This window comes from Hypomesus transpacificus, chromosome 26 (assembly GCF_021917145.1).
Source record: "Hypomesus transpacificus isolate Combined female chromosome 26, fHypTra1, whole genome shotgun sequence".
In the NCBI taxonomy this organism is placed as follows: Eukaryota; Metazoa; Chordata; class Actinopteri; order Osmeriformes; family Osmeridae; genus Hypomesus; species Hypomesus transpacificus.
In genome coordinates this window covers 5,266,670-5,292,650 of record NC_061085.1, presented here as the reverse complement: position 1 = coordinate 5,292,650, position 25,981 = coordinate 5,266,670, and the positions used below count along the sequence as shown (strand labels likewise).

General features: G+C 41.5%; 2 protein-coding genes and 1 long non-coding RNA gene across 4 annotated transcripts; 1 reads left to right on the top strand and 2 right to left on the bottom strand.

Annotated features, from left to right (window-relative positions):
• Positions 1-744: 744 nt before the first annotated feature.
• Positions 745-7,496, bottom strand: LOC124487331. The gene is made up of 3 exons (XR_006958361.1): positions 7,418-7,496; positions 989-1,101; positions 745-891 (listed from the first exon to the last, which is right to left on the bottom strand). It is a non-coding gene; the product is annotated as an uncharacterized LOC124487331 (long non-coding RNA).
• pdia6 (protein disulfide isomerase family A, member 6) lies at positions 6,884-11,564 on the top strand. The gene is made up of 13 exons (XM_047049576.1): positions 6,884-7,001; positions 7,452-7,593; positions 7,845-7,902; positions 8,039-8,165; positions 8,345-8,451; positions 8,723-8,862; positions 9,383-9,497; positions 9,727-9,867; positions 9,974-10,058; positions 10,161-10,233; positions 10,364-10,522; positions 10,640-10,736; positions 10,995-11,564. Exons 1-13 carry the CDS (start codon positions 6,983-6,985, stop codon positions 11,064-11,066), a joined length of 1,335 nt encoding a protein of 444 aa, XP_046905532.1. The 5' UTR covers positions 6,884-6,982; the 3' UTR covers positions 11,067-11,564.
• On the bottom strand, positions 11,376-24,233 carry hpcal1 (hippocalcin-like 1). 2 transcript variants are annotated; one of them, XM_047049577.1, is made up of 4 exons: positions 23,963-24,233; positions 20,733-21,205; positions 14,564-14,669; positions 11,376-14,442 (listed from the first exon to the last, which is right to left on the bottom strand). In XM_047049577.1, exons 2-4 carry the CDS (start codon positions 21,108-21,110, stop codon positions 14,351-14,353), a joined length of 576 nt encoding a protein of 191 aa, XP_046905533.1. In that variant the 5' UTR covers positions 21,111-21,205; positions 23,963-24,233; the 3' UTR covers positions 11,376-14,350. The 2 variants fall into 2 exon arrangements, with proteins under 2 accessions (XP_046905533.1, XP_046905534.1); XM_047049578.1 differs by lacking the exon at positions 23,963-24,233 and adding an exon at positions 23,316-23,954.
• Between the last annotated feature and the right edge of the window lie 1,748 nt (positions 24,234-25,981).

Below are 25,981 nucleotides of genomic sequence, written 5' to 3'. Positions count from 1 at the left end.
CCCTTTGTCCTTATCTCCAGAGCAGAACCTTCAAAGCTTCTGGCCCAGCATGGGGCCAGAAGGTAGACCAAAATAGCCTTACAGTATGCAGACAAAGGAGTTTAAGGAAAGACTAACTTTTCTGGATTTACAAACATATGCTCAAGGACTACATGGCTTATGGACACTATTTCAATGACAGTAGTTGATGTGTTATAATGTATGCTTTCCCTTTTATGCTGTGTTGATATAATTTGATGTTTTAATGTAACATCCTTTCCTGTTATGATAAATCAGTTAATCAAAATGATTTTAATCTACAAACTAAACCATTTATTAATGTTGTATTGTTATATTTTGAAGTATTAGAAATACATGGACATTTGAAATAGCTGAACTCTGAAAAGTTGTCAACTACTTCACACCCATTCGTCAATCTCAGGATGGACGCCCAGGTGTGAGTAACTGACCAATCAAAGAGTTCACCTCCAAAAGGATACCCCCCTTTCGCAAGGATTATAAAACCCTGACGCACAAGCAAACCTTGCTTTTTCGCAAGGATTCACCGGATATTTTCGCGACATATCTGACCTATCCTTCTCAATCAGCAACTCACTGGACCACCAGGAACTTTAACGAAAGATTCCTTTGCTCTAACCGTTTGACAACGACGAACGGAACTTTGATTCTTCTTCTTCAAACTGACAACAGTAACTGCGATATTGCAGTCACACCAACACCAGCACCAGCATCTATACCAGCACCAACACCAGCATCAACACCAGCACTAGCATCTATACCAGCACCAATACCAGCACCAGCATCAACACCAGCACCAATACCAGCACCAGCATCAACGCCCGCACCAGCATCAACACCAACACCGGTATTCACGGATTTCTTCTTGTGGTCCTTAAAGCAACACAAATAGGACAACGTGGATAAGCGATCCTTCTTTCTGAAGTAAAACTGTAAAACATTACTAAACTAACAAAAGATTGGTATTTACAGATTTACGTCTCAGTAGTCCAGGGATACGTTTAACATCATACTTGACGTTGGAAACTTGCCCAGGGAGATCCTGACTTAGGGCCTCGAAGGCCCGTCTTTTTTTAGATGGTCCTTAAATACAAAACAAACAATAATCAGTTACTTACACAAACATACACAAACATTTCACAATAATAATAACAACATATAATGAGACGAGATGAGATGGGACGGCTGGATGCAGAGCAGGGGGTAGGGCTAAGAGGCTGGACCAGTGCTGGATACAGAGCAGGGGGTAGGGGTAGGAGGCTGGGCCCAGTGCTGGATGCAGAGCAGGGGGTAGGGCTAAGAGGCTGGACCAGTGCTGGATACAGAGCAGGGGGTAGGGGTAGGAGGCTGGGCCCAGTGCTGGATGCAGAGCAGGGGGTAGGGCTAAGAGGCTGGACCAGTGCTGGATACAGAGCAGGGGGTAGGGGTAGAAGGCTGGGACGAGCGCTGGATACAGAGCAGAGGGTAGGGGTAGGAGGCTGGGACCAGCGCTGGATACAGAGCAGGGGGTAGGGCTACGAGGCTGGGACCAGCGCTGGATACAGAGCAAGGGGGTTGGGACCACCGCATGATGCAAAGCAGGGGGTAGGAAGCTGGGACCAGCACTGGATGTAGAGCAGGAGGGTGGGACCAGTGCTGGATGTAGAGCAGGGGGTAGGGCTAGGAGGCTGGACCAGTGCTGGATACAGAGCAGGGGGTAGGGGTAGGAGGCTGGGACCAGTGCTGGATACAGAGCAGGAGGCTGGGCCCAGCGCTGGATGCAGAGCAGGGGGTAGGGCTAGGAGGCTGGACCAGTGCTGGATACAGAGCAGGGGGTAGGGGTAGGAGGCTGGGACCAGCGCTGGATACAGAGCAGGAGGCTGGGCCCAGCGCTGGATGCAGAGCAGGAGGTAGGGGTTACTAGTACCCCTACTGGGTACTGGTTGGTAGGCAGAAAGCACACTCAGGGTACCAGGGGTTGTGGACCTGAAATGCAGGCTGATAAATAGTTGTTCTGCTTTGAGATTTGAGGATGGTCTGGTCATAATAAACACTGATATATCAATGTATAATTATTAAATCCACTGCAACAATAGGACAAAGGAACACCAACAAAATGTGAATAGGCTACAAACAATTCTGTAGTATAGCCTAACAGTAACAGGCTAGAGGCGATTCTAGAGGCGATTCTAGGTTTTAAAACTGGTCGTAGCACTCTATCTAACCACTCGTTCAGGTGCTTTCTCAAGTGTTTGCAACCAACTACCGCGCACGTCGTTCCCGAACCACTTTTCTTCATGTTGTAAATTGTATATCCTCTTTGTCACTGCGATATCAGTGCTTTGTCGGCACAACGGATCTAGCTAGCAAAACAAACCCAGCCCGCCAGAACGGAAGTGGATTGCATATAAGGGAGCAGTTCAGGAAGTAGAGCGGAAACGGCTCATTAACTTGTCTATAGTTTGTTCCCAATACGAGCCCCTCCAGACCCAACTTCCTGACCAATTTTTTTGTGGGAGGAGCTAAGTTGGGCTGGCAGCCAGGCTAGGTATGCTAGCAACGAGTAAGATATTTGTAGTGTTGTTGCATTAGGCATTAAGGAAGACAAACACGGCAATTTGTCAACAAGTGAGGAATACTGGTAAAAATCCAAGTGTTGTATTGTCAACTTTTTACTAATGGATTGTATGTAATCTTGCTAGATAGTTAGCTAACTCTAGCTAGCCAGTGACTTCTGACTTTCCTTGTTATTGCCATTCAGTCAAAACATCAGTTCAAGTTCAGCTGTACCGCAATTTGCGTCATTTTCGATGTGTCATGAAGTTTTGGTGAATTCCGTTTTGTCTAATTTTGTTCTGGTAGATTGATTGCTTAAAATGAGTGAATATGTACCACAAGTGACCCAGACCTTCTAAGATTGTTGTTTGCCAGCCATCAACAAAACAGAATAGGGTGATTTCAGGTAATGTGGAACACTTTTTGGTAGAGGCTCCAGTAGACTTACAAAATAACTTAACTCGCCCCAGTGGTGTTTTTATGAATCGTTTTAGGGCTTAGGAACATTTTCATGTTGGAAAGAAATGGGAATACACAATATTATAGAAGCTACACAATTTCAAACATAACATGACACCCTCTCTCACTCAGGCAGCATTTTCAGGTAATGTGGGACAGCTTGTCTGGTAAAGTGGGACAGTCATCGTCTGTCAGCCTATAGTCTGCTAAATGCTACTATAATAATCATTTGTTTATATACAACAATGCTAGGTGCAAGGGTGTGGCAAGATTCATTTAGTTGTGGGGTTTGACTTATACAATAGGCATAAAGTGTAACTGATGTAAACCTTAGTGATCTGCAGTCTGTGCTAGCTAGCTAGTCCCGCTGCGTTAGCATTTTGTTGGACTAGCGTTAGCGGTCATGCTTACAAGTCTGAGAGCGCTGGTTCGATGACAGTGTAAGTTGTTATTTAGTTGGGAACTTAAGTGCAGTGTGATGCATTGGTATTAAGCATTTTAGAACTGTCGAATTAAATTACTTTTATAGCATAAACACAGCATTACTAGATGTCCCACTTTACCTGAAAAATGCTGTCACATAAAACGTTTTTTCAAAGCATTATTTAAAAATGTTTTTGTGTGTGTTTCAATCAGTGGTTAAAACCTTCATTATGCTGCAATAGTACTCATTGTAACTTAATTTAAATTCCTTTGCCAGCCGTTTCATTGAGAAATAGAATGTCACATGCCGCTGAACTTTAGATGCGTTTTTTTCTGCACGGACCTCCTGTCAAGCCAGATCACGCATACTCAGATGATATCAGACAAATAAAAACCACTGCATAATGACTAGAAGTGTTGTATTTATGAGTCAAGATCAGCTCTGGTGATTGGATGTCGGTTTTGCACATATTAAATCATCAAAATGCATAACTGTCCCACTTTACCTGATGTCCCACATTACCTGGACTCACCCTACTAAAAAAACATTGGGCCTCATTCTCGAACATTTTCTTAAGTTTCTTCTGAATTGTTTCTCACGGGCTTCGGAAAAACAACGTAAGAAAAAGACATCCGCCAAATTCATGAACACTTGAAAATGTGTTCCTACGCAGCAGAAGTTTTCTGACCTGTGCTCCCCGGGAAAGAGTTTTCTTAATTGAAAGCACGTCCTCGTGCTCCTGAATTTGCATACATACACGCCCCGACAGCTCCTTATAAGGGCACGCAACAGCAGTGACGTGTGCAGTCAGAATCAACACAATTAGGAAAGCAACAGGAACGCAAGTTATGTCCAAGCGAAAAGCAACCGGTGCATCGTTGCAACATCATACTAGTAAGATGAGCTGTGGAATTGTTCTCCACTGGATCTAACAGTGTACACTAAGCAAGGTTAATTATTATAATTATATAAATCCGAGGATGTCTGTTATGGCAAGCCATTTTATAATTTAACCAATGAATTCTTGACATCCAGAGTTCGAATTGTTGATATCCCGAATTTAATTTTTGATATCCCGAATTGAATTTTTGATATCCAAAATTTGAATTCTTGATATCCAAAATGCAATTCTTGATATCCAGAATTCAAATTTTGGATATCAAGGATTAATTGTTTAAATGATAAAACGGCTTGCCATAGTCTGTAAAGTTGATGTGAACGCAATCACCAACGATTTCTCATAACTTCATTATCACTTTAAACACAGAGTTTTCTTAAATGCGATTGCTTTGATGCTTGTGTTTTTTTTAAGGAATCGCATTTTTGAGACAACTCTGGCCGATTTACGACTGCTGTTTCGAGTTCAGAAAGTCTTCTGAAGTTCAGAACAAATTCCAGATGAGATAACTTTAATGAATGCCAAATATTTTCCTAAATCCAATTCAGATTAAATTCCTTCTTAAATTCTTCTTAACTGCGTTCGAGAATGAATCCCATTTTTTGCAGGCGATGAGGGAGTGAATTTGACCGTGCACAGTGTGTACTAGTGATGTGTCGTTCGTGAACGATTCGTTCATTTTGAACGAATCCTTATAAGGACTCGGGAGTAACGAGTCCTCTCAACGAGTGATTCATTCATTTGCCGACTCGGTCTTTTTACAAGTCTTTGGATCATTTTTCACGTGACCTGCATAGGCTCTGTAGCTAGAGGAAACTAACGATTCGTTCGTTTCCCGACTCGGTCTTTCTACGAGTCTTTGGTTCATTTTTCACGTGACCTGCATAGGCTCTCTAGCTAGAGGAAACGAACGATTCGTTCATTTCCCGACTCGGTCTTTCTACGGGTCTTTGGATCCTTTTTTCACATGACCCGCATTGTATTTTAGTAGAAGAAACAGTTTTCTTATTCCCTTTCTCGTGGCCGCTGTTTTAGTAAGACGTGAATGATATTCGCTCTAGTCATCATACTGACTGGTTTTGTTATTTTCACTTTACATTTACACTTACAGTTTAGTGCAGTGTAATTGTTTGATGTGATAATTACATGCTAGTGTGATAATACATGACCAAATCATACAAACTCATGATACATTATTTTAATGCAGGAATTTCTTTTGAAATAGTATCTGCTGGTGCACATGTCATGCACTAACCTACATGAGAATATCATACGTGTTTGCAGTGGACGTATAGCCCCCCCCCCCCCCCCGTTAAAATGAACGAATGACTCGAAAAAAGATTTGTTCATTTTACTCAACGAGATTCAAAGACCCGAATCAGTAAAATTAACCGAACTTCCCATCACTAGTGTGTACACCGTAGAACAGGGGGGCGTGGCCCGAGCGTAGTTCTGCACAGACTTGACATTTTCTCAGGGATTTCGTTCTTTATTTAATGTTTGTTCATCGTTGTGATCGTTGTTGTGTTTATTTGAAAGAAATGCAGTCTTGCAGGGCAAAATAGCGTTTTTAGGGAGGGGGGGGGGGGCGCCACGAGTGAAGCTCGGCTAGAGCGCCAAATGTGCTAGGACCGCCCGTCTTTAGTACAAGCTTTAGGCAACGTGTTAAAAATTACACGATATGTTGTGCACTAGTAATCTTCCCTCCTATCTAATGGCAATTAGAAAGACGCATCTATTAAATAATCTGATTGCTGCGTTGTTTCAAAAGCTTTACATTACATTTAGATGCATTGCAGCAGTTGTTTTGCTCAAAGCCATGCCCATACATTTGGTTATAATCTTGTATCTACTAATATCATGACTTGAACACAAAAACATAGTAAAATGTAGCTGGTTTATCTCTTATTACACACTTTAGTGATACGAGCAGACAAAAGGAAACTTCAGCGCCTTCAGCCAGGGACGCAGATCCTCAACTTTGGTTGGAGGTCGGTGCAAAGTGAATGTGGCCCAGTGGCGGTTCTGGCACATTGTGAGTTTATCCACTTGCAACCCCCCCCCCCCCCCCCCCCCCCCCTCGATAAGAGAAAACTGCGCAGATATTTCTTTTTTTGAAATGCTCGTGCGCCCCCCACATGACATGAAAAAATGGCTGCCCGGTCTGCCCGTGCCTAAAACCGCCCCTGATGTGGCCCACAACACTCGGACCTCTTCTTTCCATTGTCAAAACAAAGATAACACAGGGTCTGATTCCATTTTCTCCAGTAGCTATTGCAGCCACGAACTGCACAGTTCGGCATCTCTATTAGCCTTAAATTAGTACCAGAGCCTGTTTACAACATTCTCTTTTAGTACCTTTTATAAAGCGGAAAGTATCTAAACCGGAAATGAGAATACGCGGATGGCCGCGCCCATTGCAAAAGGGTCAATACATCCTATATCTTTTACACGACATCCTCTACCGGCTCGAAAACTACACGGCGTGCTCTCATTGGACATGGACCAGCACAGCCGTCAAGCGACCAATCAATGTGGGCCACGGTAAGATTTTGTTGTGCACTTTTTAGGTAGCGTTGCACTGTGTGCAGGTGTTGCTAACTGACTTGTTAAGGAGTTGAAGAGGTGGACGGAGAACATCTTAAGCAATGAGACTGTTTTTACTCGGTAAGAAATGTGTCTTAAAAAAAAGCAGATGCGTTGTGTGTGTGTGCAAGTAGCTAAATGCTTGCTTGCTAGCCATTTAGTGCAGCTAGTTATTATGTATTGTATAGCTAAAGCTAGCCAACTACAATAGTCTTGTCTAGCTTCAAATATCTCGCAAACACTAGCTATGTATATCAAGCAAAATGCATTGTTGATTTGCTCGTTATCTTAATTAGAAGTGCCACTGATATTATCTTATAACTAACAATCTAAACACTTCTTGTCTTATGTTGGCTTTTTGCTAGCCAATTGTACGATAGCAAACTTGAGTTGTGGCTACTGTATCAAGCTCTAATGACGTTGATGTGACTTTACAGTTCAGATAATGTCTGATTGGTCTAACAAAGCAATGAACGCAGGAACAGCAATGGACTCACAAACATCAACAGTACAGTGCTTCCCTCATGCCAGGTGTGTTGGGGTGTTCCCTGGTGTTGATGGTCCAGGGCTTCTACTCCGCCAGTGACGATGTGGTTGAACTCAACCCCTCCAACTTTAACCGTGAGGTCCTTCAGAGTGACAGTCTGTGGCTAATCGAGTTCTATGCTCCTTGGTGAGTAGGTGCTTCAAGCAACTTTTCTGAGGAGCCCATGTTTTGGAGTCTGAACCCTCTCTAGGTTCTAACTTTTGAATTGAACCAGTACTGTCAAATTGATTCATATGAGACATATAATGTATGCTTACTTATTGATGTTAAAAGAAAGTCTTGTTGGTCAAACATTGAGGTCTTATGGACAGACCATGCCAAATTTGGACACTTTCTTTCTTTGGTGGGTGCCTGAACTGAACCGTATGCCTTAACAGGTGTGGCCACTGTCAGAGCCTGACTCCTGAGTGGAAGAAAACTGCCTCTGCCCTGAAGGTTAACAGTTTTGTCAAGACTGCTCATTTCTGTCTTAACATACTGTAATACAATGGGTACTACTTTATTAGATTGCTGCCAACTGTGCATATCTGTCACATTATACATCAAAAGTAACCTGTACTGTCATTATCAGGGTATTGTCAAAGTGGGAGCCGTTGACGCCGACCAACACAAGTCCTTGGGCGGCCAGTACGGTGTCAGAGGCTTCCCCACGATCAAAATCTTTGGAGCCAATAAGAACAAGCCAGATGATTATCAAGGTTTCTCAAACCTCCTGTATACCTTTTTTCCTGCTCAATTTGAAGACAGACTTGGTGACTCAGTGCTAAATGCTGCACTGGACATGTATTAAAATGATTGTTGCCCTCGTGGGAACAGGTTTGCCCTAAACTTCTGCTTTTGTCTTGCAAATTGTTATCCCGTGTCTTGTCTTCCTCAGGTGGGCGCAGCAGCCAGAACATCGTGGACGGGGCCCTAACAGCTCTTCGGTCTCTGGTGAAGGACAGGATGAGTGGCAAGTCTGGAGGCTCAGACTACAGCAGAGGGGTACAGTATAACACTCAAGACTTGAGCAACCACTCCCAAATAATGGGAGTTTTGGGTAATCCCAAAATATTTTGGGAGATTGTTAACTTTTAAATGTGTCCTATTTCCCATGCTACATTCAACTAGGTTATCTAACAGGAAAACTAGATTTATTGGCCACTAGGTTTAATAAAAAAGGGACCCCAAAATAGGATCCATAAATCTGCTTTCTTTAATTCTCTAAATACAAGTTCTCATGCCTACTGAAACTTTGTCTTTCTAATCTTTTCAGAGCGGTGGTGGCAACAGTGGTGGAGGCAGTAAGAAAGATGTATTGGAGCTAACAGATGATAACTTTGAAAAGCTTGTGCTGGACAGTGGGGAGGTTTGGCTGGTGGAGTTCTTTGCACCCTGGTGTGGACACTGCAAGAAGTGAGTTTTCCCCCACATAATGACTTATACTTTCCTACTGCACAACTATCCATGAATTTCATACACACACTAAGCTTGTCCGTTATTTACTATCATCATTGGCTGTAAATGCAACAAATTTGGTCGAGGATGAAATGTTCGAGGATGTCACTCGAGGACATCACCAGGAGGCAGCGCTGTAATTATACAAAACCAATGACACTTGCTCTTGTGCGGGTTGTCTGAAATTCTAACCCTTGTGCTGCCTTTGGGTCACGACGACCCATCGTTGTGTTGTGACAACTTTACCCAATACAAAAACAAATAAAAAGCATTTTCTTTTAACCCTTCGCACTGTTGGGGGTCTGATACAGCCCGACTGTTCAAAGAAAATGCTTCACTTTATTTTTATATTGGCTAAAGTTGTTGCAACACAACGGTGGGTCACAGTGACTGAAGGTTCACAATGACCCTAAGGTAACACAAGGGTTAAGCAATCATTATTGCGTTCTAACCTCCAGCCACTTTTATGAGTCAACAGCCTGGAGCCTGAGTGGGCGGCTGCTGCCTCTGCCGTCAAGGAGCAGACTAACGGCAAGATTCACCTGGGAGCTGTGGATGCCACTGTGCACCAGGGCCTGGCCAGCCGCTATGGGGTGAGCAGGAACATCTCCAACAACCATGACCCCTAAATATTATTTAAAAAATAAATCTATATATATATATATGTCTTTCATTATTGCAGTCATTTTGGTTTTACCTGCTTCTTCTTTTTATAAGTTCCATGAGTGCATCTGTTATCGCTAGATCATTATCAACTATGGTCACCATAGGTTAGTAGTGTGAGAGCAGGACTGATGTTGAAACAACGTTCTGTGTTTGCAGATCCGTGGGTTCCCCACAATTAAGATCTTCCGTAAGGGGGAGGAGCCTGAAGACTACCAAGGCGGGCGGACACGCTCTGATATCATCGCCAGAGCTATGGAATTGTTCTCTGACAATGCCCCTCCTCCTGAGTTGCTGGAGGTGAGTGGACAACAGAGGACATCTGTGTATGCATCAACCATGACTCGTCTTAAAAAAATTATACTTTATACATAATGTTTGACTGACACAAGGGTGTGTGTATCAGATACTTGACGGGAATATCCTAAAGAAGGCCTGCGATGACTACCAGCTCTGTGTTATTGCCGTGCTGCCACACATTCTGGACACAGGTGAGATATCTAACCGGCAGTAGTGGAGGGACATGTGTTAAATATACTGGCATCAGTCCTTGGTAGATGCTCGAGACTTATATTGTTTTTGCCTTCAAACAGGTGCAGGTGGCAGGAATGGATATCTGGAGGTGATGATGAAGATGGCTGAGAAGTACAAGAAGAAGATGTGGGGGTATTGATTGTCACAGGGATCTCTGCTTTTGATGCACAATGCTTATTATAGGCTGGTAGTTAGACTCTTGTTTGAGCACAATTGTAATCTTCATGCTTCTCTTTCTATCACATCTTTCTCTCATCCATAGCTGGCTGTGGACAGAGGCCGGTGCCCAAATGGACCTGGAGTTAGTACTGGGCATTGGAGGGTTCGGGTACCCCGCCATGGCAGCCATCAACGCCCGCAAGATGAAGTTTGCATTGCTGAAGGGCTCGTTTAGTGAAACAGGCATTCACGAGTTCCTCAGGTAGGGACTGCTGTTCACTCCAATGTTGTTGTTTTTTAATGAAATTCAAAAGGACAAATCAGTTGTAAGTCCTTGGTTTGTTTCTTTTAATGTTCTATTTTCTTCTCTCATGGTCAGGGATCTCTCTGTTGGACGTGGCTCCACTGCTACAGTGGGAGGCGGGGCGTTGCCAAAGATTCACACTGTTAAACCATGGGACGGTAAAGACGGAGAGGTGAGTGCAGAATGTTTTAAGACTAGGGATGGGTGATGATTTTATAGCTCTCTCCTTTGTTTTACAAATGAGCTAATGTATATTAAAATGTGCCTTTCCAATAATCTTATTGTGTTCATTATTGGTCACCTATAATCCCATGTAGATTTTATCAACAAAGTTTCTGAATATAAATTGTGACAAGGACCTTTCTCCTTATTGATATTCTGGTAACATGCCTTTTCTCATTAGTCTCATCCTCTCTTCTGTCATCCACAGCTTCCTGTGGAGGATGACTATGACCTCAGCGACGTGGATCTAGATGAGGATTTCGGGAAGGACGAGTTGTGAGCCCATCATAAAAAAATTAATCCAGTTTGATCTAGTCTTGTCTAGCTCAGCGTTACCCATCTTCTTCCTCTCCTGTGGACGAAGCGGAGGCTGGGTCGCTCTGTTACTGAAAAGCTCCAGAAGAGACACAGTCACCTGCAGCTTCTCCCGTCGTCCTGTCTGTCAGAGAGTAGGGGGCATGGCCTACCCTAACCAGTTTATTAAACATGGCTATTCAGTGGAACTGTCTTATCTTTAATTTAATCACACAGATTATCTTCGATCAGGATCTAATCCAATTTCTCTCTCATGCCCGGCCTGATATTACTTAAAAAAAAAAAAAAGAAGAAGAAAAAAGAAAAAAGAAGAAGAAAATGATAATGTTGGTGGATTGTAATTGTCTGTGCAGGACGGGGGATGCTGTGGGACGCCTTGTGTAGATTTTTCTTACACAACTTTATTTCAATTGTGTTTAAGCAAAATGAAATTTTTGTTACAAAAATAAAGAGAATAAAAACATCTGCACTTCATTATTTATGTACAACCCGAATCCAGAAAAGTTGGGACGTTTTTAAAATTTGAATAAAATGAAAACTAAAAGACCTTCTAATCACATGAGCCAATATTTTATTCACAATATAACAAACAATTTTCTACTGAGAAATGTTGCACTTTTATCCACTAAATGGGTTAATTTCAAATTTGATGCCTGCTACAGATCTCAAAAGTTGGCACGGGGGCAACAAATGGCTGGAAAAGCAAGACATTTTGAAAAGATTCAGCTTTGAGAACATCTAGCAACTAATTAAGTTAATTGATATCAAGTCTGTAACATTATTAGCTATAAAAGGGATGTCTTAAAGAGCCAGAGTCTCTCCAATCTGTGAAAGAGTGCGTAAAAAGATAGTGAAATACTTTAAAAACAATGTTCATCAATGTCAAATTGCAAAGGCTTTGCAAATCTCATAATCTACAGTACATAACATCATCAAAAGATTCATAGAACTGGAGATATCACTGTGCGTAAGGGACAAGGCCGAAGACCTTTATTGGATGCCCGTTGTCTTTGGGCCCTCAGGCGACAATGCATCACTCATCGGCATGATTGTATCAATGACATTACTAAATTGGCCCAGGAATACTTCCAGGAACTACCATCGGTAAACACAATCTGCCGTGCCATCTGCAGATGCCAACTGAAGCTCTATTGTGCAAAAAGGAAGCCATATGTAAACCTGGTCCAGAAGTGCCGTCGTGTTCAGTGGGCCAAGGCTCATTTAAAATGAACTATTTCAAAGTGGAACAACGTTCTATGGTCCGACGAGTCAAAATTCAACATTCTTGTTGGAAATCACTGACGCCGTGTCCTCCGGGCTAAAGAGGAGGGAGACCTTGCATCGTGTTATCAGCGTTCAGTTCAAAAGCCAGCATCCATGATGGTATGGGCAGCTTGCATGTTTTGGAAGGCACTATGAATGCTGAAAGCTATATGAAGGTTTTAGAGCAACATATGCTCCCCTACAGACATCTATTTCAGGGAAGACCTTGTGTATTTCAGCAGGACAATGCAAAACCGCATACTGCAGCTATTACAACAGCATGGCTTCGTCATAGAAGAGTCCGGGTGCTGAATTGGCCTGCCTGCAGTCCAGATCTTTCACCTATGGAGAACATTTGGTGCATCTTTAAACTAAAAATACGTCAAAGACGACCACGAACACTTCAGCTGCTGGAAACCTATATAAGGCAAGAATGGGACCAAATTCCAACACCAAAACTCCTGACACTCATACCCTCGATGCCCAGACGTCTTCAAACTGTTTTGAAAAGAAGAGGAGATGTTACCCCATGGCAAACATGCCCCCCGTCCCAACTATTTTGAGACCTGTTGTAGGATTCAAATTGGAAATGAGCTCATTTTGTGCATAACATTTTACACTTTCTCTGTTTAAACATTTGTTATGTTATCTATGTTCTATTGTGAATAAAATATTGGCTCATGTGATTTCAAAGTCATTTTGTTTTCATTTTATTCAAATTTAAAAAACGTCCCAACTCTTCCGGAATTTGGGTTGTAAACTGCTGCATGGTGGGGGAAGATATGAGCTCATGCAAGACCTAAACACAGCAGTTCAACCACATTGTAGGGTACTAGCAGGGTTTTCCTTACCAAGAACTTGGTACACTCCTGATAGTTGATGGAACCTATTTAACTTGTAAAGCCTTAACAAATCTATACAAAAAAAAATTGTGTGGGGGTGGTAAATTCTGGATCTGTTTGCCACTAGTGGATACAGCTTTTAAGATTTGTTTCTTTGACATTTCTCAGAGCGGTTGTGAAAAATAATTGGCTGTGTTCATGTATGGTGCTCCATCATGAATATTCATGCAAATTCCCCACGTACATATTTTCACTAGAAATCCTCGGATGGGCTTAAACTGAAATTAAGGTACTTTTAACCATACTGTAGTTGTTTCTCAAGACAATTGTAAATTATGTTTTTAGTTATCACTGAAACCCAGGTTAACCTTTTTTGGTAAAAATGTCAACATTACTCATTGCATTCCATGAGTGATACAGCGTTGTTTTCCGGTCGTCCACACCAGTAAGGTTTGGATGCAGGATCTAAATATTTGGGGAAAAAAGCTTGTTGTTTTCTACATAATCCTTATAAATCCGAACCCAGAAATATGACACAAACTCTCTGGGAGAGACAACTTCAGTAAGGTAAGAGGTGAGTAGTGTTTCTTTGAGTGACATATGAAAGGAAAATCAAGTTTAGATTATATTTCGTCTGGGAAATCTCCTGACGAGAAACGGATATGAATTCCTTTCTGGATGCATTACATACTACATGAGAGCACAGTATTGCAGTGGTGCCCATTATACAGATTTAGATGGTTTTCCTCTTTCTGGTAATACTTGGTAGTGTAATACATCAAAATATTAGATATGGCACTTCACTTTGACTAAATTAATCCAAGTTAAGAAAGAGCCATCAAACTAGAACATTATCAAGAATATTAGTTGTAGAAGCGCACTTGTAGCAGTGCAGTTGTATGAACAAAGAATAGTCGTTGATGTAGAGTGAATTGTGAACCAGGGCACTGGCAGATATGAGGACCTTAATAATGTATACATTTGAAGCAACATTGAATGAGCACATAAAATGGCTGCCAGGGAGGGGGTGTTATGATGATGAATGGTAAATCAAACATCAAGTCTGATTACTACAACTGTATGTGTGTGTGTGTGTTGGTGAGGGGGTTATTCAGTCCATCTGTTCCGACGTATGCCTTCAGAACTATCGAGATGTTCCCTGATCAGACTGCAGCAGCCGAACAATAGAGGGGTCACTCTTGGCTCCTTTGATGAACTCCTCCAGAGACAGACGTCCTGGAGAACAAAATTAAGTCAAATTGTATATGCCCCCTCCATGTGATAAACTTGTCATTCCAGGATTATACAAATCTATAAAGGGGTGACAGATTGGAGAGGCTCAAAAAGTTCAACTCACCATCATTGTCTATGTCCATCTGTCTGAAGATCTTGTCTGTTCGTTTCTCTGGTGTTGATTCATCCTCAGGCATCTTCATCACTGACGACACCATCTTGTAGATTGCCTACGGTGGTAAAATTGGCAATCCTTATCATTTGTGAATGAGTCACATTGACAGATCACATAATAGATCCTTCTCGCTATTGCAGTCAGAAGCATCAGATCGGCTTGAGTAAAATAAAGTATCTTGAGCCAACTGCTATTACAGCAGCCATATGCCTCAAGGACACTTTATTAAAAATGCATGTTTATTCAGGTTGCCTGTATCACCTACCACAATGGTCTGGGCTAATACTGATATGGAACCGGCTGCCAAATCTGGTCACATTGGTGGAAGAGTAAATAAAGTCAGACTGATATAGAGCCCATAAAAATACAGTTTAACAGTTTTATGGTTAAGAACACCAATGTGGAAAACAGGAATAACATACGTCTTTTGCTTTCCTTTCTTCATTGCTATATAATTACAACTGCACTATTCTGAGAATTGTGAAAATGACCCTATGACATTTTCAAATATATTTTTTACACATATTCACATAAAGCCTACTGTATACGATCAAGTGAAATGTAGAAATAAGTGTGGCAGTATGAGATGTGGGTAAAGGGTCAGGATACAGGTTAGGGTATGTTTTAACCGTGTTTTTTTCAGTACAATTGTCACAGGTAGAACCCAGAAACAGGTTTTTGGAGGGGGGGGGGGCAAAAAACACAAAACATATCGTATTGTTACAGACAAAACCAATTTAACACTCAATGTTTTTATTTCATTAGTGGGTGGGCCTTCAGAGCCCCGTGCTTCTGAATGCCTAGTGAATTATATATAATCAATTATATATAATTACAGACAAAAGGGCATCATTTGATCTGTGATGATAACATAGCCTTGTCTGTCTATTTTGTTTCCTTTATTTATTACAATATCCTACATATTTTTGTATTGACATTGCGTAGTCTAAAAAAAGGTAAGATGGGTAAAAACTTTATTTTGACGATTTCAGTGCACATAAGCAAAGTGGATAGAGGACAATTTTTTTTAAATAAATAAATAAATGCTTAAATAAATGAAAAATAACCAAATATTGGTCAAGAGATTGGATTAATCTCTATGTATTTATTTCTATATTTACTTACTTCTGCATTTATCTATCCAGTTCTACATTTATTTATTTAATAATTAATTATTCATTTATTTATATTTCTACATTTATTTATTACATTAAAACACAGTATTTATTACACAAGTAAATCACAAGTGTATAATTCCCTCGAAGCACTGGCAGACACAAGTGGCTTTCCTGCTACAGGTTTGAAGCTTCAATCTCCAAATCCGAGAGGCAGCTAAATCCCTCAGAGCGTCATGGACGTCCATATGGACGTCGTCGCTAGGGGGAGTCTTCGCATGGACGGACGGAAATGGCGGCTTGATCTTTGCATGGACGGAAGGACAGCGATGGACGGACGGCGATGACAGAGATGTTGAGAGGGCCGTCTTGTCTTAGGTCATTATAAGAATACTTTACAGGCATCAAGGAATGTACCAATGTGGCTGAACTATTAATTAATATCAGGAAAGTTGTTTCGGAGACGGGTTCTATGCTTTTATCTATGTTACATTATTTGATTTAATATTGTTGGTGGGGTTTTGTATTTGAATAAAACATTTAAGGCAAAAAAAAAAAAAGGTCCTATTATCATGCATATAATGTCAAGTGCAGTTTTATTCACTTATCTGCTTTTGGCTTACACTGCTATTTGATAATTTTTATTTAAGGCAATGTTCATGCTAAATATGGATTCTGACATAGGCTACAGCCAGCCCACAACTATAACCGGCTTGCATCTAAAACAACATCCCGACCGTCTGTCCAACTGTACATCTTGCTCAACATTATCATCTGTCCGTCCATGCTACACAGGGACGGCCCTGTCAACATTCAGCTGCCATCGCAGTCCATCCATGCTCTGTGCTCCCCCTAGCGACGGACGTCCATGCTAAACAGGGACTGCCCTCAACATCCCTACTGTCGGCCATCCGCCCATGCGAAAAAGGGCCTATAAAGTTTTGTTTGTGCTATCATAATTGGTCTACTAACAACTTAATTAACTGGCCTATATATGTGTGTTGAACAGCCTTGTCAATTTATGATGTTTAACTGTCCTGCCCAGACCTAGGCTGCATCTGGCTCAACTTTACCGAAGATATGTCGCCGGATCCATAGTCAAAAACGACTTTTGCTGGTGCTACAAGGCTAAATGCATATTTTCAAAACTTGACTTGTGGCATCATATTGCAATGTTTAGATTTGTCTCCGCTCAAAGTGTGTGGTTCCTGCGCAAATTTGGAGTGACTGATTGGCGGCTCCAAATCCACCCATAAAACACTTTCAACTGACCGCTTAAAAGACAGAAAAAGCAACGTATATCTAAGGGTCATAACACAATGTTTAAGTATTTTTTTTACAATTCACTAAATTATTAAAATATATGTAGCCTATATCTATAGGTGATTGTAGTTTTTCAAATCTATGTTGTCATGAGATTTTATAGTTGAACGTTGAAAAAATTAAGAAATGTAGGCTACATGCAATTCATACAAAATAACGTGACAAAACCTATTGAGTCATCCAAGGTTGCTGTAGCTGCATTCTGTGGTAGCCTTTGCCGGCTGTCATTTAGCTCAACATCCTCGTCCGTACGTCCTGCTAAACATGGATGTCCCTCTCAACCATTCAGGGTGCTATCGCCGTCCGTCCATGGAAAACAGAGACGGCCCTCTAATGATCCGTGCCATCGCCGTCCGTCCATGCTCTGGGCTCCCCTAGCGACCGACGTCCATGTTAATCAGGGATGGCCCTCTCAACATCTCTGGACTAAAGGCCACTGAAAGTCACTAAAGGCTTTTACGCAAGCATTGGACCAGACGAACATTTGGAAGGTTTACATTAAGTCTTCTACTGAAAATCGCAAAATAGGGCCGTACATTTAGCCTAACGCTTGGGACACACTGGCTGTGAAGTGCCCTGAAGCGCCACAATCGGCTACGAATGGCGTGACGCTGTTGACACTGGACGCGCATTTCTCCACGCCGGTCACCAAGCCTTTCACCTTCTCTGAGCTTTCCTTTTTCACATGTAAAGCTGACATGGTAACCATAAGGCACATAAACATGGCATGGGCTATATTTAGGCAACCTTTTGCTCCAACAACCGTCGCAAAAGCATCCCAATATAACGTGGCAACATTTGGGTTTTTGTTGACTTAGTCTTTGTAAAATATGTGCTGTGGGGCATACAACTCCATGTAGGCTTAGGCTACTTCTAGACTTCTATGATTAACTTTGTGTCGTCAGTCTTCCCAAATATCTAAATTGGTTTGTGATGTAGCATAGGATTCAGTTTCTCTTCTGCTTTATTGGGGGCTATGACAGATCGTCTATCTCGCTCTTAAACACACTATTTAGAAAGAATGGACAAATATGTTGGCTTGACAATCAAAACAATCAACAATCAGGATTTTTTATAAAAAAATGTTTACATTCTGAGAATTGATCGGATATCGTTTTTATCGTGGTAAACACATGGTTTCCATGTGTTACCAGCGTAGTGAAGTCGGGTGTTAAGTGATAGGCTATAGCCCACAACTAACGTAGGAAAATCTTAATAATAGTCCAGTGGGTCGTCTCACCAAGTTTCATGGCAGTACTCCAGCGCCAAAATAGGGGAAAAGTTGGAGGTGTGTTTACGTAACTGAAGCCCATCTATTCCCTAATTATGTAAAGAAGGGCCCTTAATGCTTTAAACTTAAGTAACTTAAATATTATTTTGAGTCAAATGCATGTTCGTTACCAAGCTTCTACAGAGCTAGATAATGACCCATTCATTTGAATCAGGTGTGTTGGAGCAGGGAAACATCTAAAACATGCAGGACAGGTGGTCCCTGAGGACAGGTTTGGGAACCACTGATCTAAGGGAGGCACTCCCTGCTTCCTCGATGCAACACATACATACATGACATATGAGGCAGGGAGCAATAGAAATATAATCCCCCTGATGGATAGACATACAGACAGCATGGGGGAGAAGGGGACGGTGGAGGGTGGCAGCAGCAGTGATCATACAACGACCGGGGTGAGTGTGTGCATATCCGCGCGTCTTTTAAAGATGCCTTATCGGACGTGGCCCAATGGATATGCGCTGCTAACATGGGTGTGGTAGTGGGTGGAGTAAAGGAAGGTGGAGTAAGACTCCTTACGTCCCCGATATATGAATGACGCGCGCTGCCCGATTGCCCTGCCTGAACTACCTGCGCTTATTAGTGCTAGTCATCACTCTGAATTGTTAACACAAATGTTTCTTCTTTCCTTCCAACCAAAACGATCAAGTTCATGATAATGAAAGTTACGTGGACCAGGGTAGTCGTTCGATTTTTACGTTTTTTTTTCACGCAATTTATGCTTTTGCATAAGTAGCCTACTATTTGCTACATGCTTCGATACCCAAATAAATATCCTGGTGCACGTAACTCTGTCAGGCTATTGCATTTTGTTAGTCTGGCTGCCAGCCCAATTTAGCCCCACCCACCAAAACATTTGTTCGTGAAGTTGGGTCTGGGGTAGCTCGGTTTGGGAAAAACTATGTCCAAACAGGAGCCGTTTGGACCAATGAAATTGTCAGGGCGGGCTTTAAACGATGATGGACAGATGATCAACAGTAACGTAATCAACCACGTCACCAAACAGCGCTGTTTCAACAAACAACATATTACGTTGCTCTGATTGGTTGGTCTATCCAATTTAGCGAAGAGCCATACTCACAGTCCAAAGGAGCGGTTTCAGACTCATATTCTGACTAAATTATATATATAACGTCAGGCTAGCATTTTGTACTTCTGTCAATCAATTTCTTATTTCTTGTTATTTACTGCATCCATCCAGTAATGTTGTTTCCCATTTGGGGGAGCGTACTTTTGTATTGGGGGGAGGTATGCACGTCATCCTATTTGGGGGGAGTTGCCACGTATTCGGGGGGAGTGTTTTCATTTGGGGGATGCTTTCATGTTAGTGGGTGTCATTTGCACTTCAGGGCCACCGTAGCATTCAGATACATAGACATATGACGTGCCGCGGTTGGCGCCCTCTGCTGGTAGTTTGAAACTCAAGGTCAGCGGGAGGATTAATCATAGTTAATATAACTAGAGTAAGCTACTTTTGTCTTCCAAGATGGCGTCCCCATTCATTTCTATGAAAAGTGCTCAGTGGCGCAGTGAGGCAAGCGAGAGCGCGAGACTGGACGCGGCCATCTTTCCACTTCCGTGTCTTCCTGTCTAGCTTTAAACAGTGGCTCTTTTTTTCCCTAGCTCCAAGAGCTCATGTAAATCGGCTATTGGCCAATGTGAACTTTTGTGCTTGTGCCCTGTTAGTATCCGCGAGCACATTTGCAGGCAACTTTCATTGACGAAGCAAATAAATGGGTTGCTAGTGTACCAATTTCGGATTGGTTTCAAACTTAGAAAAAATCGGGAAAAATTATTCTATGAAAAGGCTAGTAGTATGAGCCAGGTTCGAGAATCAAACAAAAATTATTGGGGGAGACAGTTTTGTGAATGTTGAATGGAGTTAATAGAATAAAAACGACCGGAAGAGTCAGAAACCTAACCGTACATGCAATACCTCCTACATCCACCGGGGCCGTTGCTTCAAGCCCTTGGGAAATTGCCGCCGCCCTCTTAATGCCGCCCTAGGCAGCTGCCTATGTCGCCTATAGGAAGGACCGGCACTGACTGTACATCTAAAATATGTAAGTCAGATAGGGAGTCAGATGGCTGAGTGGTGAGGGAGTCGGACTAGTAATCAGAAGGTTGCGGATCGATTCCCCGCCGAGCCAAATTCCGTTGTGTCCTTGGCAAGGCACCCTACTTGCCTCGGGGGGAATGTCCCTGTACTTACTGTAAGTCGCTCTGGATAAGAGCGTTTGCTAAATGACTAAATGTAATGTAAGTCACTTTGGATAAAAGTGTCTGCTAAATTACTAAATGTACAAAAGTGTCTGCTAAAGTAAGCATGCAAAGTATGCAAAAATTGCATGTATTGCATGAATATCAATAGATGGTTTAGTCTGGAACTGACCTGTACAATCTCTAGCATCTCTGCCCTGCTAATGAATCCGTTGCCGTCCAGGTCATACATACTGAAGGCCCAGCGCAGCTTCTGCTCCAGGCCACCACGCGACGTCACGCTCAAGGCAATGATGAACTCCCGGAAGTCTATGGTGGCATCACTGTTGGTGTCAAACGTCCGGAAGACGTGTTCAGCAAACTTTGATGCGTCTCCATACGGGAAGAAGTTGGCGTAGATCTTCTTGAACTCCTCCACGGTAAGGTGCCCAGTTGGGCAGTCCTTCAGGAACCCCCGGTACCACTCCTGGAGCTCGTGGTCGGAGAACTCTGTGTTGTCACGCAGGTCATTGAGGACCTCGGGTCGCAGTTTGCTGTTCTGTTTTCCCATGACGCTGTGCTCCGACGACTTTGTTGAAATTTCCTGACTGCACGGAGACCTCCCTCTGCTTTTCTCACAAGTTCTCCTTGGTTTTTCTGCCTCCTCTGCTCATACAGGAGACAAAAAACTCTTATTAGGAAGAGAGAGCAGTGAAACGTATGAATGATTCATTGGTTTAATAAAACCCACTGTCTTGTCTTATTTGGTAATAAACCTTAGAGGTGGGTTTATCTCCCACAGGCACATGGGTGATTTATAGGCCTGTTGAATGGGAATTATGAAATTGGACAGCAGGAGTGTTGAACCAGAACAGAGGGAAAGATAAGATTACAATTGAGGTGTTCTGAGCTCTTAGGAGGGTGAGACCTGGTCTCTGTGGATACCATTTTAATCCTCTCTCCCGGTGATAATTTATTGATTGTTCTCCACGTGATGGACAGAGAGGTATCCTGGGGCATTCTCTGTGTACTAAAAGTCACTTCCTCAGGGAAAGGTCAAGGCAGCACAAACACTTGTTACCTCATAACCAAGGCAACTGTTAGATAACCTAATCAACTATGGACCATGATAAGTGGGTTACCAGCGAGGGAGGCTGGAAGCTTCCAGGGAGAAATCTCACCATCCGTACTGTACCTGTGTGTGTGTGTGTGTGTGTGTATGTGTGTAAATGTGACAGAGAGAGCGGAGAAACAGCAAGAACAAAGGTGACATCATTGCATTTTGATGATGCTTTTTCCTTCTATAGCACAGATTCACAAGATGGCAAAAATAGAGAAATTAGGGACATAAGCATCTGTGCTTTGAGAGTGCTGTTGTTGTGCTGTTGAATGAACTGTGTGTGTACATTTGTGCTCAACAAATAGTTAAATTGTGCAAGCAAGCATGTGAGAAAATGAGAACAATGATTAAAAACACATGAGGAAAACATTGAAAGGAAGAGAATAAGAATAATATGAGAAAGTAAGATTAAATATGTTGACTGACTGAAAACCTTGATGTTAATATGGTATAGTGGAAGCTGGGGTGACTCTACTTGCACATGTGGCATATGTTCAATGACAATACGTAACACAGTTTTATTAAATGTAAAGGTTTTATTGGCAGTAAAAAGATGTAATGTGATCTTGGTCCTCCTGTCATTCCCTAAATTTGAGAATTCTTCTTTGCTCATAACAAAGAGTATAAGGTTGGATTTCATCTTCAACAAGTTTGTCTTAATATTCTTTTTCAAAAAATTATGTAAAATGAGATCTGGAATAAAGAGAGTGGATTGGATTGGTCCCCTTAGTTTACCTTGGCTGTACATGTCTGGAAATAAGTACATTATTTTCAGTCTACACACACAGAAACAGTGAGAATAATGAGTCATTAATTGACAACACTCCTGCATGTATTCATAGTCTGCTTAACATACTCAGATACAGGCCCACTGGGGGACCTATTTCACCTCTAACCTCACAAAGTTTCAGCAAACGGTTATTCAAACTCTCCTCCTCTCTTCCCACGTGCAATACAACTAAGAATGGGTAACAAGCATCTACAACATCAGCATTCATGTTAAAATGGTTTTGTTATGCGATATTTCAATTCAAAAGGTTGTATCAACCAACACACACAGGGACTGATAAATTGATACAGTTAAAACAAATTGTGTCCAACACAACATGGATTAAACATCAAACCATAACCTCATATTGTCTGTGACACTGGTTGGGGTCACCATGCTACACATCCCCTACAGGGTAGCAGGGTAAGGGTAACCCCCCCCCCCCCACACACACACACACACACACACACAAAGCACAGCACCATCTTTCTCCATCTCCAGTGAACCAAATGATCACAGTAAAAACAAACAGCAGACCTGTTAACCATTTAGAGAATTCCCAATATTCTCCCAGAATGGCACAGCAGCTATATTTAATGATGTCAAAAGAGTCTCCGAAAATATTTCCTATCGCTTATGATACAGATGAATTTGACTGAGAAATATCATCCATGCTGTCTGTGTACTTAACGTGACTTGCATTGCAATTGTAATTTCTTGTGCTGTTGTAAATTAATCAAGTATCAATGGAAATATGTTAATTTCTCACCACCATGCTTATCACCTCGAGACTCATGTTTTTTTTCTTAGTTTAGAACTGCTCGAAATATTGTGCCACGTAAGGCCTATAGAGAAATATCAGAAAATGAATATTAACAAATTCTCACATTGGGTTATTATTTCGACGTGTCAGAAAGCCATGAGCCATGAAGTCAGAAGTTTTCCCTCGACACACCCGTCTCCACGGCAACAGGAGTATAGTGCTGAGGCTTATGGGAAAATTCACAATACTATAGAAAATGATACAATATGTACCTCAGGAAACATACCCTTGTGTCATAATTATATGAAAACAAAAAACAGGACAGGGTGTGGAATATCAACAAACCCTTTGTGCTGCGGACATAGGCACGAGGCTGGTTTAACGCGTAATATTTTTAAGACAGTCTAAATATAGCGCGCTTTATAGCGTTCACTATGCTCGCGTGAATACATTTTTACACTCACATCTTTTGTGTTTACAAAACTCCGTATCTTTATTTATGTCTTAATGTCCCCAGTCTAACTTTGAGCCAAACCCCGGTACAATTGAAACGTATTCCTGTTCTAAATGAGAGCCTATACAACGTAGCCTAATGCATTGGCAGGACATCGACTTATTGATGTTCAACGACAAAGTTGTTGTTAAAACAGTATAGGCTATTCACTCGGATGAACGTTCAGCTAAAACGAAAGAAAATGACTGATAATTAAATATGAAATTATTAAACTTGTAATATTAAATGATAAAATTGCATAATTATGCGAAACTTACAGCTGATTCGATGTTAAGTCGTCTGTCCAGTTCGACTGGATCCAAATTGTTGCTTAGCCTAATAATTTGACACTTATGGCTCGAAGTTTACGGATTACTATCTTGAGCACAAACGCATGGCACAAAATCTTCAGTATAGTTAGAATTAGACTATTATTAACACTGATAAAAGTTAAATTTGTATTTGGTAGGCTATGCTCCGAGTTCTGAGAACATAATTCGCAAGGCAGAGCAGTTTCATCATTTTTCTTCGATGTGGCACATTCATAGACTAGTACTCGGTTTCCTACGGACGCGTCCAATCCAAATGAGGGGTTTTCCGTTTCTAAATGTTTAAAGAATTTAGTCTACCACACATGTCAAAATCATTCACCATCTTAAAGGATGACGTTTTTCTCGGGTTTTATTTCGTACATTACTGTAGGACTAACTATATATAAAGTATTCTAGATTGACTCGTTTGTGTAAGTATCCCTCTTTGATAGAATGACCTACAGCCTTGCACCCAAAATATCTCAGAAGTGTTCTGAACTGAAGGTGATCATTTAGACCAGGGGTGTCGAACTCCGGTCCTCGAGGGCCGCTGTCCTGCATGTTTTAGATGTTTCCCTGCTCCAACACACCTGATTCAATCAAAAGGGTTGTTATAACGACCATTCATTCGAATCAGGTGAGCTGGATCAGGGAAACATCTAAAACATGCAGGACAGCGGCCCTCGAGGACCGGAGTTCGACACCCCTGATTTAGACCGTTTGATACAATACAACTGCTTATTGTCACACTTTACTGGCCTACAGTACATTTGTATAAAATCTACTAATATTGGAAAGTTTGTACCAAACAGTTTTTTACTGTTAGGTGTTTTGGAGACCATGATATATCAATCTTTTTGTAGACTTATTGATAATGTATCAATCATATTTCAGAGGGCATCTATACATAACCTATAACATAATATATAGGCCTGTATAACATCAACAATAATCTATACATATGCATTGTTAGTAGACAGAAATGCATTGCCTTAGCCAAAGGATAGCTATTAAGTAATACAAAAATAAAAAGCTTTTATGAAGTCTTCTTAATACTTGCCACTAAGCAAGGCTCATAGACCACTTAGTCATTAGGCTATATTTTAAGTAGAATTAGGTAGACTATGTAACCCAGTGGCGGCTCCTGCCAAATCTCTCAGGGTGGGCAATTATTGCATGATGGATAAGGTCATCCATTCAATAGGTAAATAAATAGCTTGTTAAGGATTTAAAAACTACTCTAGTATTAATGTAAAATAAACCAACTCACAATCATCTAATTCATTTGGCACATGCATACAATTAATTTTAATTTCATTGTTTATTTTAAGGTCAATAAATCCAGAGTAAAGAGCAGTGGCACTGGAACTGATAATGTGCAATGAATAAAACATTCTATTACTTATACTATTGGGGAATGCATTCACATGACTCACTAATTAAATGACATCACTCACTTATATTGACAATTTGACATATCTTTTTCAAAGTAACACAGTGATCGATTCGCCATGAGGATGGCCCACAATGCAGGGGTAGCAGAACAAAGTGTTAGCTACTTTGCAGCCTGCTAGCCACTTTATCCACTCATACCAGTTCTGCGAAAATCCCCAGTTATATGATTTCCCCAAATGTAAGTGCAAGCCCACCTGAAACCCATACAGGTTGCATTGCAGTGCCTGCAGTAAAAAAAATATTTTCAACCAGTGGGAAACTGCCTGAAAGGGGCAGAAGCGGTACCCCACAGAACACAACTTGATGCTATGATATATCAGAGGTAGGACAAACAGTCTAATCTAATCTCTTTAATAAAGTTTACAGTTCAACACAGACAGACAAACTGTGTATACAAGCACAGGTAGGACATTATTCCCTCATTTATCTGAATACCACAAACAGGATTATTTTGGTCCTTGAGTAAGCTGCTATACTGTAGTAAATAGCCTACATTACAGATGGTGTGGTATGCATGTCAGCAGTTTGGAG

Coding starts and splice junctions, on each gene's coding strand:
- pdia6 (XM_047049576.1), top strand. Junction 8,166..8,344: donor CAAGCCAGATGATTATCAAG/GTTTCTCAAACC, acceptor TGTCTTCCTCAG/GTGGGCGCAGCAGCCAGAAC. Junction 10,737..10,994: donor GGGACGGTAAAGACGGAGAG/GTGAGTGCAGAA, acceptor TGTCATCCACAG/CTTCCTGTGGAGGATGACTA.
- hpcal1 (XM_047049577.1), bottom strand. CDS start 21,110: ATGGGAAAACAGAACAGCAAACTGCGACCCGAGGTCCTCAATGACCTG. Junction 14,670..20,732: donor AGATGCTAGAGATTGTACAG/GTCAGTTCCAGA, acceptor TTACCACCGTAG/GCAATCTACAAGATGGTGTC. Junction 14,443..14,563: donor GATGGACATAGACAATGATG/GTGAGTTGAACT, acceptor TTTGTTCTCCAG/GACGTCTGTCTCTGGAGGAG.